This window comes from Melopsittacus undulatus, chromosome Z (genome assembly GCF_012275295.1).
Source record: "Melopsittacus undulatus isolate bMelUnd1 chromosome Z, bMelUnd1.mat.Z, whole genome shotgun sequence".
Lineage (NCBI taxonomy): Eukaryota > Metazoa > Chordata > Aves > Psittaciformes > Psittaculidae > Melopsittacus > Melopsittacus undulatus.
Window position 1 is genome coordinate 22,265,127 of NC_047557.1, and position 19,465 is coordinate 22,284,591.

General features: G+C 35.3%; 1 protein-coding gene across 1 annotated transcript in view; it reads left to right on the top strand.

Annotated features, from left to right (window-relative positions):
• Positions 1-19,465, top strand: part of CWC27 (CWC27 spliceosome associated cyclophilin) — a 120,598-nt gene that overhangs the window by 8,091 nt on the left and 93,042 nt on the right. The window contains exons 4-10 of the mRNA XM_031051608.2: positions 523-666; positions 1,418-1,516; positions 1,681-1,784; positions 2,420-2,489; positions 3,528-3,607; positions 6,596-6,629; positions 10,399-10,568. Of these exons, the coding sequence (XP_030907468.1) occupies positions 523-666; positions 1,418-1,516; positions 1,681-1,784; positions 2,420-2,489; positions 3,528-3,607; positions 6,596-6,629; positions 10,399-10,568 (701 nt within the window). The remainder of the gene's footprint in view (positions 1-522; positions 667-1,417; positions 1,517-1,680; positions 1,785-2,419; positions 2,490-3,527; positions 3,608-6,595; positions 6,630-10,398; positions 10,569-19,465) is intronic.

A 19,465-nucleotide genomic window follows, 5' to 3' on the forward strand; every position in this document is an offset into this window, starting at 1 on the left:
TAACAAGAATAGTGGTTTTACAATACATGTAAGAAATGTAGTTACTTTCAGAAATGCTTTGGATTTTCTAAATACTGGGGAGATAATAATTCCAGTAAAAATAATGAATAACAATTATTATGCAGTGATAGGAGAAAGAGGAAGTTAGTAAAACAGGACTTAGAATTTTATTACTGATATGTTTCTATTATTGATATACTAATTTCTATTTTTTTTTATTTCAGTGTTTGTTGAATACATGTTTACAGTTTCTCTTGAAACAAGACTGTTCACTTGTCTTCATTATTATAGGCACTAAGAACAAAAAACACTGACTAAAAATAATCTTCTCTGCTGAAAACAGAAGTTTTTAAATTTAATTTTGGCATGAAGTTTCAAAAGACTTTTTCTTTATTACTGTCTGAAATAAAATTAACAGCAAATATTCTGTGTGTGCATATTGATGTAAATAAGATGTAGCTAAAGAAGTGGAAAAAATATTTTTATACTTAAATCGTGTTCTTTTCTCTCTGTCTTTGCCAGGATGAGTTCCATTCGCGATTGCGATTTAATCGAAGAGGACTTGTTGCTATGGCGAATGCTGGGCCCCATGATAATGGGAGTCAGTTTTTCTTTACATTGGGTCGTGCAGATGAACTTAACAACAAGCACACAATCTTTGGAAAGGTCTGCTATACAGGCTGGAGTGCTAGCTTGAGTGTAACAGAAACTACTATGAGTTTCTCTGTGTTGAAAGGCTATTTTAGTGTTGTCTGCTGCTACATACATTTGAAATTTATTTCACTGCTTTCTAAGCTGTTTCTGTTCTCTGTGTTTCCCATGTCTAATAGAAATGTTGGTATGGGGTTTACCCATAATTATCTACTTTGCTGTTGTTATTCTTCTAAACTATATTTTCGTGGTGTTCTTTCTTTGGATAATCTTTCAAATATTACTTTGGTTCTGTCTTACTAATCAGTTCCGTCTAATACTAGTGACACTTTAGAAAATTTTGATTATAAATTCCAATTACCCAAGAAAACCAAGAAAATGAAAAACATGAGATGAATTTACCGCTGGTGATATAGTTGAAAGAAAATAAGCCAACTATTTTTTATTTCACAGTGTCTTTTACTGTTTAACAGCTCACACTGAGAATTTGACATCTTCCCCTGCATGTGCTCTCACACATTAAGGTTTAGCTACCTGTTTTCCTTCAGCTTTGGCATTTAAATTTAAAAAACACAAACCTTTGTACATTGTACTTGGTGTCTTTCAGAAGTCTTAGATGTTTACAACATGTAAGGCAGTGATATTTCCTATATCATTTGTATTTTCAAAATTCTTTACATGACAATTGCTTAGCATACTGCAGAATAATTAATGAAAATTATAGGTGAGACCTTTCAAACTTTTTTTTTCTTTGCAAATTTAACAGGTTACAGGGGATACAATATATAACATGTTGCGCCTGGCTGAAGTAGAAGTTGACAAAGAAGAGAGACCTCTTAGTCCACACAAAATAAGAAGCACTGAGGTGAGCATGCTCTGGTGTGAAATTTGAATTTTGAAAATTATTTTGTTCATTATGTTCAGAAAACAATGTTCTAATATGAAAACTTGGCATGGATTTATATATATTGTTTTAAAATATGGAATCATTTAACAAAACACTTATTAAAGATTACTTTTGTTTAACAGGTTTTGTTTAATCCTTTTGACGACATTGTTCCAAGACTGAATAGAAAACTGAAGAAGGACAAACCAGAAGAAGAAACTAAAAAATCTAAAGTAAAAGGCACAAAGTAAATATATGCAACATAAGTGGTGGTTAATTTTCTTTCAAATTTAATTTGCAGCCTGGTAATTTTCTCTTGCCAGTTTCGAAACACAATGCTTTACCAAGATGTACAGAGGAGCGTTCTCTGATTTAGCAAAACTTACTTCCCTGTTTCTGAGAGGATAAGGAATCTTAATTGCACTGACTGAAGTGGTTACTGTTACATCAGCTGAGCTATACCTATTTCATGCATGACGATAGTTTGTTTTGTAAAAGAGGAAAAGGTAGCTTAAGCCTTTCCCATGGGCAAGAATATGCAGTAATTCTTTTGTGACAGAGATGACACTGAAATTAATATGTATTAGTAACTAGGCTGTGGCTCAGTTCTTTGACATTTTTGAACTTGTTTTATCAGCTATCACTTCTCTTCCACTAAAACGCTAAGCAAAAAGCATTTTAACATGAGAAATTTCTGTTTCTGTGAATGAAATTTGGTAGTCATAAATATGCAATGAAAAGTGAAATTGGTGCATTTAGCAGGAAAAAAGGGGTTATTTTTTTAAGTTGCATTCAGTATGAAAGTAGTACATTGAAAGTTTGTGGAATATTATTAAGATAGTATGTAAAGATTTACTAGAAAATGTGTTTTCTCTCTTAAAGGAATTTTAACTTGCTTTCGTTTGGGGAAGAAGCTGAAGAAGAAGAGGAGGAAGTCAGTAGAGTTAGTCAGGTATCATACTAAATCATCCCTATTTTTCTTTTTGATTTAAGATTACCTTTTTTGCATGTCTCTGAAAAGTTCTAAGGTTTTTAATCTTGTTCCTATGTTTGAGTTTTGAACAGTAATAGTAGAAATTATGTCAGGTTTTATGTTTCTACAATTTTAACATGTTGAAAAAATAGGGGTTTTTAACTTGTATCTTTGAAGGTTCCTTCACTTATTGTGTGATATTTTTACATTTCCTTAAACATAAAGTTTCGTACTTCATAGTGTGGATCTATGTCTGCCATTTAAAATTCATGGAGGTGATGGATACTTCATTGTTCTTCACATAATTATTCTTAATGATAAGAATGTGATTTCTTGGTAAAATACCTGTGGTTTGAAATCAACTTGCTCACTGCCAGCACATTCTTAGCTCCATCTTCTTATGTATATCCATTCTGTGTGCAAAATGAAGTGGGATTGCTGTGTGGAAAATAGTACATTGTCATAACTAAATATTGCACTATTGTGAACTGTCCACATTCACAGAACTAGGGTTGCATAGGTAGTCTTTGAGTTAATTTTTCTTAACTGAATTTGTCTTTTAAATAGGGCTAGTTAAAAAATTTCTTTAAAAAACAGTAATTTTGATTTCTACTGCTGAGCAAATTATTTCTTGAGAGCACTATGGTTTGGCTACCTACCTGCTTCAGTTAATGATCAGACTGCATCATGGTGAGTCTTGTACCACATGGTGGAAAAATGGTCCTTAGGATTTAATTAAAAATGCAAAAGATAACAGTGAATAATGGTGGTCAGTATTACAGAGAGATGGTATCAGGATTATAATAGAGGTTTATCACAACAGCAGTTTTTAACTTGATGCTTCTCTTCCTGGAACTCCTCTATTCTGCCATTAACAGTGTTCATACTTATTGATTGATCTGAAGCTAACATGAAATAAGTTATCTTTTTCTTACCATTACCTTTGTCATCATCTATTCCCTCAAACAGTGGAACTGATAATACCTTTCTCTTTCTTTTTTTTTTTTTTTTTAACAGAGCATGAAGGGAAAAAGTAAAAGTAGTCATGATCTGCTGAAGGATGATCCACATCTAAGCTCAGTTCCTGCTGTCAAAAGGTTAATATGTGATTTCCCGTTTCCAGAACAGCTTTACTTTCAGGATGTTAGATCTGATTAGCATCATGCATACTCATTTTTTGTCTGTCACTGTTGTAAGAAATTAAGAATTGGCAATGCTGGATCTGACCAAATGCTCCTCTAACCCACTATGCTGTCACCAGCACTGGCCATCAGTGGATGCCCAACAAAGAGTAAAAGCAGGGCAAGCATAATGTTTAATTGAGCAGTCCACCCAGCCTCCATCTACTTTCAGCTCAGGGGACTGTCAGAGTTCGATGTGGTTCATCTACATAATAATCCTTAATAGATCTCTCATCAAAGTACTTCCTCAGTCTCTCATGATATTGTTTCTATTCACAGCTTTATGTCTGCTGCAGTAAAAAGTACTCCTCTTTTTGTTTTTGTTCTGAAACTGGCATCTACTGGCATTATTTAATAAATACTAATCTTTACTGGATTGCTGGATGAGACAGTGAGCAGTCAGTTTCTTTATACTTTTCTTTACCACAATCCCTACTTAGGCCCTCTTTTGTAGCCTAAACTTTTGAAGCCTCCTCAACTCTTCTCCCAACAGAAGTTGTTTGTACTTTTTGTTATCGTTGCTCTTGCAGCCTTGGTTCTGTCCTAAAATCAGGTGAATTTTAAATCTATATGCTTGCATAAAGATAGTCTGCTTTCTTTTCTATTTCTTTTTAAACTTTTGATCTGCTTTTTTTAACCAGTGTTGAGCACTGAGCTGAGGCAGCGCCATGAAAACACATCAGCTCCAAGAATTTGCTTATCATAGAATAGTTTGGGTTGGAAGGGACATTTAAAGGTCATCTAGTCCAATTCCCCTTGCATTTGTGAGCAGGGACATCTTCAACTACGTCAGGTTGCTTAAAGCCCTGTCCAACTTGACCTTGGATATTTCCAGGGAATGGGGCACGTGTGGCCTCTCCAGACAACCTGTTCCAGTGTTTTTACTACCCTAATTGTGGCAACAGGCCCTACTAAAAAGTCTGTCCCTATGAAAGGGCACAATAAGATGTCACTGACACTTCTATTTTCCAGACTGGAGAATCCCAACTCTCTCAGCTTTCTTCATATAAGAGGTGTTCCATCTCTGATCATTTCTGTGTCCTTCCTATGGACCTGTACGAGCAGGCTCAAGTCTTTTCTGTACTGAGAACTCCAGAACTGGATGGGGTCTCACGAGAGCAAAGTAGAGGGGAGAATCACCTGTGTTAACCTGCTAGTCACAGTTTTTGATGCAGCCCAGCATACGTTTAGCTTTTTGGTCTGCTGGTGCATACTGCTAGATCATGTCCAGCTTTTCATCCACCAGTACCAGTCCTTCTCCACAGGGCTGCTCTCAATCTCTTCATCAACCTGTATTGATACCAGGGAGTTGCTTCAACCCAGATGCAGGACCTTGCATTTTGCCTTGTTGAATTTCCTGAGGTTCACATGGGCCCACTTTTCTATTTTGTCCAAGTCCCTCGAACGGCATCTAATCCCTCAGGTATGTCAGTTGCACCACTCAGCTTGGTGTCATCTGCAAACTTGCACTCGATCCCACTGTCTGTGTCATTAGTGAATTTATTAAACAGTATTGGTCCAGGTATGCACCCCTGAGGGACACTTCGTTATCAGTGATGGCCAGCTGTAAGCAACTTGTTCTGGCTCTGGAAGACCTTTTCTTCATGTGCATAGCTTTACTTTTATCTACTTCAGATTTCATCTGTCATTTTGTTGCCTTCTCATACATGTCCATCTTCAGTTCTTCAATCTGCTCTTGGCTTTGCCATCCTGCATAACTTAATATTACCAGAACACTCAATGACCTGGCTGTTTGCCTGTCTCACTGAACAGGTTAAGCTCCCACATGGACTACCATGGATATACACTAGTGAGCTCATTCACTGCAAGAAATGATTGTTTTCTTCTAACTTTTGTTCCCTATTACTCGTCTTTTTTTTCACACATGGACTTACACAGGACTACTTGGTTTCCTTAAAAACCTTCGGTCCAGAGATTCTGTGTGAGTCCAAATAGATCAGAGAGATCATCCACAGCCATGTATAGCCTCTTCAAAACACTCCCAGATTGGTAAGGCAGTTCCCTGTATAGCCATGTCACAAGTTCCAAATAGAAGTAGGCCGTTTAACTCTTACTGTAGCTTCTACTTGTTCTGGGCTAACACAAGAATTACAGATCTGAATGAATGCATTCTAAATATTTGCTTTATAAATGGGGGGAGAGGCTTGGTTTTGTTCCTGTTTTGTTTGGGGTTTTTTAATAATCTCTTAAGTAATATTTCCTCAGCGAGTTTTCTGAATGAATTTTTGAAATCATTGTAATTGATTCCAACAAATTTATAATTTCTTTGATGACCTGGATGACTTCCTTGACTTTCGGGACTCCTTTAATATTCCTTGCTTTGTGTCTCTACTGTAACTTTTTTTTTTAATAGTGTGATGGAAGAGTCCTCAAGGGTCTTCATTATTAGTTTGTGACAGTTAATACTGGATATGTTAGCCTCAGTATATTCACATAGATTCCTTTTTTTAATGCATTAAACTGTAGCTGTATAACAAATTAAAAATTTTACTTTAAACTTAATTATCACTATAGTGCAAGTTAAACATGCCTATACAAAGAAGGCTTTCCAAAATATAGAACATTTGCAATGAAATACTAGGGATAGCTTGATACATGAGATCAAAAAGCATGCATCTTAAGTGAGTTCTTTGTGGGTTTTTTTCCTATCTGTATACGTTAGTGTCTTCTCTTGATGGCTTAAGATACGGTTAAAATTTGTCTATTGTATGGAAGTGTGGTTTTATCCTGTGTTTTTAAACATTTTAATTAGAATAAATGACTAGGTTGACTAAAATTTCAAGAAGGTAACCAAACAATTTTTTTTAATATAAGAACTTGGGTTTTAAAACACTTTAGATCTCTGGTACTTCAAAATAGTTACAATTATTTTTCTTCTTTTAGTGAAACAGCAAGTGAAGAAGGGGATGTGAGTGAGGTAGGTAACATCTTTTTACAATTAGACTTGTTTTTTACACTGTGTGAATTAGATTTCCTTAGGGAACAAATGCTACTGTAGAGGTTTCTGAAAACTAGCTCAAATTGTATTTCCAGCAAAAGGCTGGAGGCCTTTAAGACGTGTAAGGTTTGTCTATTGTAAATATTCACAGCAGAGTAGTTACTTCTGCATACTATCTACTGCATTTTATAAAAACTGCTTAGCAGATAGTTCAGTCAGTAGATCAGGTATACAAGAGGTTATGTACCACAGAGTGATAAACCATTAATAGAACCTGTGAAATTGCTTCTAAAAAATAAATTGTCATGAATAATTATATAATTGCAATGTCTGAAGAGAAATCTGTGTGTGAGAGTCTTGTTGGAAACATTTCTTCAAGGAGACAAAATTTCAGCAAGTATTTGTATCTCAAATTGTATTGGTGAAGATGATCACATCTGAAAGGCAGGAAATGTGAGTAACAAAGCAGTAACGTTCAGCCAAACATGGAGGCTATTTTAGTTGCAAGGAGTTTGCTATATATGGTGTGAAATAAGTTTGCTAGCTGAAGTTTGCAATGTTTTTGCCTGCAGCCATAGGTCATGGCAGTACCCCTTTGAGTTGCCATTGAGACAAGAATGTAATATTTCAGTAGGAGCATAATTTCCCATTCCCCAAACTGCATCCTGAAAAGTCCTGTACTCCATATGTTCACCATGCACAGGTGCTGCGTTGTTAGCTGATGCAGTATGTAGGTGAAGGAAAGTCAGAATCTGTCCCATTCTTGTGTCCAAGCATAGAAAAATAGAAGATTCCAGCCTCATTCCTTTTTTTTTTTTTACACAATTCATAGTACGAGTTCAGGTTCTTGGACTCTTCATAATTCCTGCTTTACAGGAGAATTTAAATGTTAGAAGGGTTCTAGGAATGGTATTTAATTAATAATTCATCAGATGTTCAGGTAGGCCTTTGTTAAATGAACTGGATTTGGGGAATATAGAACATTGTCACGTTAGATGTATATATTTAAATTTTTATTTTTTAATCCTGAATGTTCTAATAATGTCATGACATGGGAAATAGGAAAGCTTTTTTTTTTCCCTGCAGGGGCTTTCCTTAGATTTCATTGGATTGAAAGAGCTTAGCTAGAATCTAGCATTTCAGGTGGTTATTTGAGCCTTGTAAAGTGATACTAGTATTTTATCATCTTTCTCGGATTTATTTAACACATAACAGGATCACTTTTGCATTTGCATAGCTGCAACGTGTTGTAGTTTCATAGCTGTACAAATAATTTTTCCAGGTCCCCTACCTCCCCCATATAACAAGTCCTTGGCGTGTAAGAGAAATGGTTATTATTCCCTATGCGTCTAACCTTGCTGTTCATGCTATTAAATACCATCCTGTTTCTCTTACTGCAGTCCTCAAGGTCATACATTTCATCCTTTAAGAGTCAGATCCTTTGTATTAGCAGTACTTTGTTGCTGTTCATTAAACCTCTTTTAGTGCCTAGTGGTACCCACTTCCCAACTCAATAATCTTCTCAAATGTCTAAATCGTATTACATACAGTAGCTACTAGTCATTCTGACACAAAAGCTCTCATTACATTTTTATTTCCAGAGGAAACAGAAGAATAGGACAATTCCACCCAGCTAATAACAGCAGCAAAAACCAGTATAGCTTCCAGGCAGGCAGTTTTGTATTTCTGTGTCACAAGGGGAACACTGTCATCCAGCTGAACAGCCACTTCCCTCCTGAGTCAGGCAGCCCTCTGTGAGTGGAAATGTGTTAAATCTATTAGTTGGTAATGAGATCTCAGAAAAATGAGATTCTGTAAGGTCTGAGATGAGATGGAGTTAATGAGACAGAAGAGGAGCTGAAGGTGGAGACTGGGCAGAGAGAATAGTAGAGTTGCAAGAGGGACAGAGTTGAGGAAGCTTACATCCTCATTTATCAGTGTTTTTCTAGAGAAAAAGTGGTAAAATCCTGTGCAGTCAGGGGAATGGGAGATTTGGAAAGTAGGGAATTCAACTGAGCTCGACAAGTAGAACCATTTTTTCTCTCCCATTTTAAAATACCGTCCTTGGAAACCCTTCCTGTTAATCAGATTTCTGGGGTTGGGTTGGTTTGGTTTGTTGTTTTTTTTTTAATTAGCTTGCTACTTAGCAATTTCAGTTTGTCTAGAGCTGTCCATTTTTATTCTGGAAATTCTCCTATCCAAGTCTGTGTTTCAGTGCAGTGCTCTCACCTATGCCCTTGCCAAATCTCCACCAGTAGTCTGTCTTTATTCTTAACTGTTAAACACATTGAACACAGTCTGTCACATTCCTTTACTAGATTCTGCCCCATGCCATAGAAGTCTTGTCATCCCATCTCCCTGGTAATTTATCAAGTAAGCAAATCCTTCATAAGTTTTCATTATCTGATCTGTCAAGCAGTACTTCAGGAAATCAAGTGAAATGCTGATTCTGACCTACTTTTCTCTTTCACATATTTAAAAAAGAACAGACAAAACCTCAACAAAAACCTTTCAATTATTTCCCTGACAATATATTCAGTTATTTTACTGTGCTGAATATTCGCATATTTCATTTTGTATTCCTGACTGGTCTTCTCTTGTCTAAACCTAAAATCTAAGTATGGTGGTTTGAAGATCCTGAAATAGTGACTGAAATACAAAATCTGAAATCCAGCTCCTGATTTTTCTCTTTATGTTGCCAAAATTGTACCTCTTGCTGCTTTTACGTTTTCTCCTCTCTCCCCTTCCATATTTGTGGACATAGTCTTCATCCTCCTTTTCCTCCTACCTGTCAGTCACACCTAGAACATGTGCATTGTCTTTAGAGTGTTCCACTCCAAGTGCTGGCATCCTGACAACCTCTTGGTTAAAGTACAGTCCTTTGGAATACCAGTTCTAAGTCTGTCCTTTCTCTCTGTAGTTAAGATTGTAATTACATAGGATCTTGTGCTTTAGCTAAGTAGCATCACTCCAAAATAAATATAAAAATATGTGCCAGCTAGTCTTTGTGCTGACATCCTTCATTAAGATTCATGCAGGCTTTCTCTTTTGAGGAAGGGAGTAGTCAGAAGCCTGACTAGACCAAGGAATCTTATTCATTACTGAGAGGAATGGCTTATTTATCACTCCAAATGTCTTCAAACAAGGTGGTTTATTCTCTTTGCTTCCTGTACTAGGAAGTATAGTATCTCTGCAGTAAGTCAGGATGGTAGATTCCACAGGTTTTCCCAGCCTGCTTATCAATGTGGTATTTGTAAATTGTCTCATGGAGACTGGTGGACAAACCTCTTCAATACCACCATGACTGTAGTATAGTCCTGTGGCAGGAGCTTCTTAATACATTTTGTTTTATTCTTGGGAGAAATTGGAGATGTTTAATGTATTGCCTTGGTCAAATTTTGGGTTCATGAACAGTGACCAGGCTAATACTACCTACCTGTGAGATCTTCTACAGACCTGTAAGGGTTTACAGTCTAGAATAAGCCATGCAAAATAAGCCACTTAAAAACAGTCTTACAAAAGATATGTAATTTGTGTACAGAAAGATATTCAATTAGCATATTTCTAAGTTTTTGTTCTCTCTGAAGAAAAAGCTAAGACATTTGTTTGAAAAGTTTGCTTTGAAATCAAGTATTTTTCTTTCTTTCTTGTAACTGATTGTCTTGGAAAAACTTTCCGTATTCAACATCTATAGTGAAAAAGAAAAAAAAACCTGAAGGAGCAATTTTACATTTTTAAATCCATAAAGGAGGAAGAACATGATGAAGATGCTGATAGTGTAGAAGGTGAAGCTGCCAGCAGTGAGAGACTTCAAATAAAGGAGCGCATTGCCAAGAAGTTGAAAATTGATACAAGTGAAAATGTGGAACAGCAACTTCAAGAGGAAGACACTAAGATAGAAAAGAAAACCAGTCGCAGGTAAATATCATGGGGTTTTTTTGTGGGTTTTTTGGTTTTGTGGGTTTTTTTCCTTCAGATTGTTTAGTTAGATTTTACGCTCAATTTCAGTTTTGCAGTTACTGTACTGGTGGGTTAATATTACAATAAAATTATTCCGCTTGCCTGCCTCCAGAATGAGATGGAAGATGAAATTGGCTACTGCTTTCTCATTTCTTAGTTTCATTTGGCAGTTAAGCCAAGCAGTTACTTTTTTTTTTTTTTTTTGACACTGAGCACTAACTGGTACTTTGTAAGGAAGTTCTATTTTTTCCTGAGTTATAAATAAAGAGTATTTCTATGTATCTATCATGCTTTACTTTGTCTTTCTGCATAGTTGTAAGATTGAGTTTTGTAGCTTCTTTATCTTTGATTGACATGTGGTGGTCATCCATCATTGAGATTTAGAGAAAGTAAAGGCTTCCTAATAATCCATTCAAGTCTGGTTTAACACAGTAGTAATTCTTGCAGTTTACCAGTTTTTTAACACTGCAATTGGTACCTAGAGTTGTAAATACCATCTAGGGCTGCTCTTAGAGGATTGAAGTATGTCTGTGTTTAGTAGCGTAACAGGGTATTCAAATTATTAAACTAGCTCTAGACAAATTATTATGTTTCTATGGCAGTATTCAACTCTTTACGGATCTAAAAGTGTGTGTTGCAGTCATGTAAATAACTGTGCTAACCTTGTGAACATCTGTACTGTTTAGCACTAATTTTTCAGTGAGTTAATTTGTTTTCTTGGAACTTTGCGTCTTAGCAGTCTTTATTCCAGAGTTGGTTTCGGAATTTCTGCCTAATAATATTTATATTACATAAAAACATTCATCATGTATGGAAGTGATATGTAGTGAACCTGATGGCAAACTTACTAGGAATTATTGTCCACTATTTCAATAAAGATGGGCTCCAGAACTTGCTGAACAACTTTGCAGTTATAAAATTTAGAGTGTAAATTTTCTTATTCAATAAAACTTATTGGGGGAAAGATTTATATGATCATAAAAGCAAGATTAGTAAGTTTTGAGCATCTCACATGAGGTACTCTTTTTAACTCTGTGCAGCCTGCTTGCTTAGGAGCAGGCTGTGGTGGGAACACTTGCATTATTTTGGATCATTTTTTAATGTTGGTGTATTATAATGTAAAAACTTTTCTTATAATGTGAAAGCTTTTTGCTTGCCTGTTTTGAAGACATAAAAAGCCCAGTCAGAACATTGCCAAGAAAACAATTCTTATTAACCACTTTGATAAGTTTGAATAGTTCCAGAAAATAAAATATTAATGGGATTTAAGCAGAAAATTTGGTATCTTTCTCCACATCTTCTCCAGCATTGATTTGAGTGTGAGAAGCACACCAGTACGCTACTGCAGCAAGCTTGTAGCAGGAGGGGAATGCGAAGCTAGAGCATAACCTTAGGAATGAGATACTCTATGCCCAAGCTTATGTGATGTTTTACCATATTTTTAGAGATGTGTGTGGACATTCTGTAAGCTGCTAGCTCTGCATGTGGGTGGTTAATGTGCTGTATTTGTAGTTATCCAGTCTTTTAGGGCAGTGGCAGTAGTATTACAGCCAAATGGGCTATCTTAACTCAGAAGAGGGGTTTACTGGATGTGTTTTTAAGTAGTTGGGAGCCATTGCTCAGTACCACAAGTAACATCAGTTTCCAGACTTATTGTTAACCAAATAATTGTCTGGCATCCTCTGGCATGAAAATCAGAAGCATAATATTGTTTATTATAAACAAGGTGGTGTTAACTGTGGTCTGATGAGATAAAGTAAGATTAATATCAAGTTTTATTGTCTGGAATAATGCCTTTTTTGTAAGTATATTCAGACAATTGGTAATATTCTTATAGGACTTCAACATCCACTGTAGTCCAAGGGTGTGTTGATCAGAGGAGGTGGAGATATGGAAGGTGCAAATATGAAACAAAAAATTATATCCACCGTATATATTTTGATGGGTAATGTCTACTAACATATCAGAAGACCATGAAGTATTTGATAAGAATTGTTTGTCTCCTCAGGTATTTAAATGTGGTAATAGAATAGTTAAACTTCTAAAAATAAGTTTTCAGAGTACAGTCTTCTAATATGCATGACTTTTTTTACAAATCTGTATTGATTTATATCAGTCCTGTTTCTTTTAATATTAATCTATTTATGGCGTCAAAAGTTTGCACGCATCTTTCAGAGACTTAAGGTGGAAACAGTAGACACTTTCTCCAATTCATGGTACTGAGATCCAATACCATTTCTAAATGCAATCATACTTTAAGTGCTCAGATGGTGAAGTTAATTTCAGTTGTTTCGGTATGCATTTGGACCTTATGTGTATGTTTTAAAACGTAAGTTCAAACACTTCCCACTTTCGTGTTAAAAGGAAACTTTGAGAAAAAGAATTTCCCACTCATCCTGGCAAGTTGTTAGAGAAATTCTGCAGGTCTGCTGTTTTTTTGTTAAAAGGCTTAAACCTGATCTTGAAAGAGTTGAACAGGTGTTTACATGAAGTAATGTATACAGATAGAATAAGTGATTTCTATCATTGTAAGAGTAATTACATTTATCAGATTACATCGAGTTTGTAAATTGGCTGTGGTTTGAGGTGATCGTGATTTCAGAGTAAACAGTCTTCTAGTTTGGCAATTAAAAATATTGAGTTTACATTTGTTCTTATCCAGTAGGTGGAGCTCGGGTACTACACATTTCTGGTTACTAGCTTCAAAATTTTTCACTGGTTTTTGGTTGCAAGATACGCAGTCCTCAAATAGAGTACAATTGATTGTACAGTTGCATCCTTATAATGGATGTGCTAGCAATATGAAATAGGTGTCTAGAATAGCTAAGCTACTGAGGAAGAAAAGCTGACTTTCTTTCTGGGTGATTAACATCAGTTGAATTTAACTCTGTGTTTGTATTTCATGTTGTGTATTTTTCTCCTAATAATACTAGCATTGCAGTTGAGCTAAGTAAGCACATTTCTTTTGGCTTATAAACCATTGCTGACTATCATAAGGAGATGAATAGTAATAGAAATAGCTACTGTTGACTGCTTTTGTAATTAATAGTAGCTATATGGCCACTTTACATTCTTAGTTTTGCTTATATGCATGTTGCTTGTCATGGGTAAAATGAAGCTTTCGACATCTACTTTGTGTATATATAAGAAATCACCTGCTTCATCCTCAAAGCAGAATTCTGTAACACTTTTTAATCTGTAATTTCTCTGACTTCTTTTTTCTCAGTTTGTTCAAAGACGAAATAACTAGTTTACTTACAGATATCTACATTTGGTCAAGTGAGTTGCATCCCACTGTCATTTTGTCATCTAGGCACAGTAGTAGTAAAAATAATGCTAGGCAACATGCTCAAGTTCATGCAAAATCCATTTTAGATCATGCAGTAAAAATTCATGTAGTTAAGACACCTTAACATTTTCTTAGCATCTGAAGAAACATTGACACATCGAGCATGCAAGATTGCTTTCCTATGTGCACTCATATTACTGTGGTGTAGAACAGTCAAAGGTAATTCTGTTTGTGATCTGATGGATGTCTTTTAAAAGATCTTTAAATCAAAACTTGTAAATCTGCAATTGTTATAAATGAAGAATTGAATATAGATTAGCTGCAGGTAAAATGTTTTGTTGTAAATGCATTTTCTGTGCACTTCATACCTTGTGCTTGTAATGCAGGCATTAAAATGGAAAGAAATAATTTTATAGGCGCATAATTCTACAGTGGAAGAATTTTTGTCATTCTTGTAATTGTTGAAAATCTGTAACTTCTTTCTTATTTGTAACAGCTGCATTTCTGTGCATCTATGGAATATGTTCAGGTGGGCTGAGATGGGTGTCAGACAAGTCTGCTGTTTATAACCTTCATTGCAAATTGTCTGTCGTTGCAAGGCTGCTGTCTGTAGTCTTTGAAATCCTGTGGAAATCCTGAAACTAAAGGATGTTGCAGATGTTGCACCTGTTTTCAAAAAGGCAGTGACCATAGGGATAATCCAGTTAGCCTTACTTTGGCCCTTGGGTAAATAATGGGGTAGATTCTCTTGGAAGCTATTTCTGGTCATGTGAAGAAGTAAAAGGTGACTGGAAATAGTCGCCATACATTTAGCAAAGGCAAGGTGAAGAGAGAGCAGTGGGTATCATCTGGTTTGATCATGAGGCTAGAGTACACAAGTGTTAGAGATTCATTCCAGCCTGAATGCTTCTGTGATATGGGGGTTTTGCGTTTAGGCTTTTTGTTTGTTTGGGGAATTTTTTATAAATTTTTGGGACATGGGTGGTAGGTTGTTTTTAATTGAGCTCTCTGTCCCTCCCCTTTGGACTCTGCTGAGGTCTGTAGTAACAAGAGCAACAGCTCTTCAGTTGTTTGGGGTGGAGCTGTTTTTTAGGTACCTGTATTTAGGCATTTTATTTATGCTTCTACTTATTTAAACTTAATCCAGTATCTCATCTTCTGTTCTGGAAGATACTTTTATACCTTTCTGTGAATGTTGTTTGTATATAAATTGTGGCAACGTAATGTGAATACCACGTACTTAGAGCTACCAATTCACTCTGCAGTGTGAAGTTTATCTAACTGTAACTGTGATATTATTTCTGCACAGTAATTACTATTACAACTTATTAAGTAAATTTATAATCCTACTAGCATTTTCTTAAACTATTTATGAGTGTAACTGTCAGCCCTTGTCCAGCAATACAGCTTGTCTCTTTGCTTTTCAGTTTAGCAACAGGAAATAAAAATTCTCTGTTAGTAGGACTGGCTTTTGAGTTCTTGAGTACTAACTCTCTTTGGAACTAACTTTGAATTTCACTACATCTAAAGAACTGCTTCTGTTTTCATACAGTAAATTCAGGTATTCTGTTGATAGTGTTTTAAGCTGAAGGAGAACATTAGACAAATCATGTGTCTCATGCCATAATTTACTGCCAGTTATCCCTGTATTGAGCTCACTATTTGGCTACAGCTGAACAGGAAAGCCATTGAAATGTAATTTGTAGTTATCAAGAGAGTATAGTTTGGTCTGTATTTAGTCAGTGAATGTAATCTATTCCAGTATTTAGATACCTTACCCCTAACAGTACCTCATCCAGTTTTACATTTTAATTTGTCTGGGTTCAGCTTGTAGCCAATTTTTTTTTTTTTTTTTTTTTTGCTGTGCCTTTTTCTGGAGTTCACTGCAGTATGCTGCATTTGCTTTTGCTTCTTAAATTCTTATTCAGTCCTTTCTGCCTTTTTGATAAGCTGTACCTGTTGAGTTCTTTCAGTCTTTCACACTAAGACGTTTTCCAGTCCTCAAATCACTTCATGGCTTTTTTTGTTCCTTTTCCAATTTTTCAGCATTCTTTAAAGAGCTTTGATCAGTAATCTCTTATTATCCTTACTACCAGAGTATGCAGAGATCAACAGCTTTTTTTTTAATTTCCACCTCCCTGTTTATTCATATAGTGTCCACATCAGCCCTTCTTACTGATACTTCACTAAGACTGCTTTTGTTGCTGGGGCTTTACAGATTATTTTCAGTCATCACTGTCCAAGAACTAGTTTCTCATTTTGTACACTTTCGGTTTTTTCATTTCCTAGATTTTGGCAATTAGTTGTCTTCTGCTTTTGTTTTCTTTAGCAACAGCCAGTCACCCAGCAATCCTAACGGGAATTTGCTACTGTAGCAGTTTTTGTGATTGGCTAGTAATATATTTAGTACCAGGTTCCCTGGACTGAAAAGATACATTTTGAGGTTAATATGTCTTGGCAACTCTTAAGTTGCCGATGTGGTAACTATTAAGTTTCCAAAGCAATAACTTCGTAACCTAATTACTACTTAATGAAGATATGCTTTCATGCTGGTTTGTGTTGTAATTTTTTTAAGGACTTTCTTAACTGAAAGTACTGAGAAGCAAATTTTCCTGATTTGATATAATAAGAGGGGTTATTTGGGCTGATGCTAAGATTAGCCAAGTTAGCAATGAGTTAGGAACTCATTTTGAATTCTGCTAAGAGATTCTTTCATAGAATCAGCTAGGTGGGAAGAGACCTTTAATGTTGTAAAATTCTTTGATAGCATTATGTCAGAATAGCTATGCTACCATTTAGTTGTATTGTTGTATTCTAGCTTGATTTTTAGAAGTACTTTTCTGTGTGCATGTAATCCAGTACCAGATTTTTTTAAAGTTACATTGCAATAAAATTAATGTGATGTTTATTTAACTCTTTAGATGAGTGTATGTAAACTGATTAGTTTTCATTTTTGATATGTAATGAAACCAATAGCTTTAGCTCCAGCTCCTCATAATACAACAAGCCTTTAGAGAAGTGTAAAGACAAACCTTTAATTGTGACCTCTTAACTTTGTATCCAGAAGTATTTGCTAAAGTCCATAGAATGACAGGTTTTAGAATAATGAGAAACACCTTTAGGTATAAGAGAATAAAAGGAAAACTTAAACACACCCCATCACACCAAAAACTAAAAAAACCCCAAAGAAAAAACCTGTCAAGGGGAAGCAAAAATCTATCACTATAGATATACTATACTATTACAAAAGCTTATTGCATGTAATCGCCTTGGTATTTGCAGCTTTTCCTGCTGTTGTATTTTTTTCATATTATGGTATCTATAGATCTTTGTTATTCTGCTGCCCCTACATTTTGAATTCAATTTTCTTAGAACTTTTGAATTTTTACATATAATTTAACTATGAAATTTGACTTATTAATAAATGTATATAAATTTTGTAGTTAAATTATAAATATATAAGTTGAGTAATGGTTGTGTCTCATCCAGTAGTGGAAACTCAATTGTAAATATTTGTATTTTATTCCAAGTCATTCATTCTGGATTTCAGAAAAAAACATGTTCCCTGTGTAATTATTATGCTTCATTTGTATGGTTATTCTTTTAAAACTAGGAACCACTGATAGCTATAAATCAGCAAACCAGCTTAGTTTGTTTCATTTTAACTTTCTTGAAGTGGGCCATTTTGTGCTCCGCACTAGAATGAGTATCCAAAACTATTTTAAACTATTTAATATATTAAATTGAGAAATCATGGTTTTATGTAAAAGTAATATTTAATCACATACTGGTGTAGAACAATTACTGGTGACATGAAATTAGACTTCTTCCTATCTCTGCTTTGGTAGATACAGGAGTATATTCAAAGTACATTGTCTTGACTTGAAAACAGAGTGGATAGTGATGGTTGCATAGCACATGTCAAAGGTATACATCTATGTAACATACTTCTATAAAACAGCAGTTATAGAGTTGCAACACTTTACATTTGACTCCATTGTGCTTTATGTAGCCTGCATTTCAAGTAGGATAGTAACTAGAGATCTGTAATCTTTTCTTAGGGCTGGGGAAAAAGTATTTTATGACCAAAAAAACCTTCAGCTTTCCTTCTGAATACTTCTGATTTGTTCTTCAGTGCTTCAGGTATTCATATATCTGTGCTGTGCTTTGCAAGACTACCTTAAACATTAAACTTCCAGAGAGTACCCTCTAGCATTCCTCACCTTGCCTTCTGCATTCTGCTTTTTAGGTATAGTGTAATCAGCATAAGATTTGGAAGTTTTGCTGGGAATTAACTAGAGTTCAGCACCAGCATCTCCACAGCTCCATGTGTTAGAGTACTATATCTATATTAAAATATAGTCTACTACTCAATATCTAATATTAGAGTGGAAGCTAGATGCTGAAAGGTTATCTATACATTCTTGACCTTGTAGTTATTGTGGCTTGTAAGAGACTGGAAAGTGTAATGGAAGAATCCTATATCCTGAAATGGAGGTAGAAGAAGTTACATGTTATCTTCTGTAATCTCACTTCCTTTATTCAGTTTTGCCCCATAATATGCTGACAGAGAGGTCTGAAATTATTGTCTTAGGAACAGAGCTCATAAACTTTCCAAAGAAGTTGTTTTGCTCTTCAGAACTGCTGCATAGCTTTTCTCAAGTGGGATGTGGCACCAACTTCATAATCCATAAACTTCTAACCAATATTTCTGGAAAAGTGCAAAAGCTCATATAATGATGAATTTCAAAGGAACAGCAAATCTTTTCTACTAGTCCTGTTTCAATGCAGAGTATCAAAATGTTTGCCTTAAATTCTAACTTTTACTTTTATTACACTAAACATACTTAGGACTGTTCTAAATGCTCTCATGGTTGTTCTTCAGATGTTAATAGATTTGGATTTCTATTTTTGCTCTTTCAGTATTGGATTGAAATACCATTTTTAAAGCTCTTTGGAGAAGCAGTACCTCTCTGATGGAAAGTGCTAAAAATTATGCTGATATAGCACTATGGCAGTATTTCATATATATATAGTCTTCTTGGTTTTCTTTATCTTGATTGACCTGTGCCCAAGCAGAATTTCATTAGGTTAGTCATTTGCCTTAGATAGTACATCATAAACACTTGCTGAATTAGACAATTTTTCTTGTTGCTCCTATAAATTCTTGAGAAGGCACTAATTCAAGCATGTGAACTTGGCTGTGAAGACCTGGCAAGGACACAGGAGGTACCATGGCTGTATTATGCAGATAGTACCTACATAAATGCTGTTTCACTAGAGGAGCACTTTGCAGGAATCTGGACAAGACTCAGTACAAATAAAGAGGTGAAGAGTTTTGGCTATTAGCTGTGAGGGACGGATTAAGTTATTACATTAATTATGAATTTACTTTACAGCATAAATACAGAAAGCTGCTGCCACATGTCAAGATCACCAGATTTTCAGAATTTACTTCGTAAGTGTACGTGCATCTACATGCAGTCCTTACCACACATACACAAACTTGTATCACACTCAGACTTATGACTTACTTATGTGGGGCACTACCTTTAAAGAATTTTGA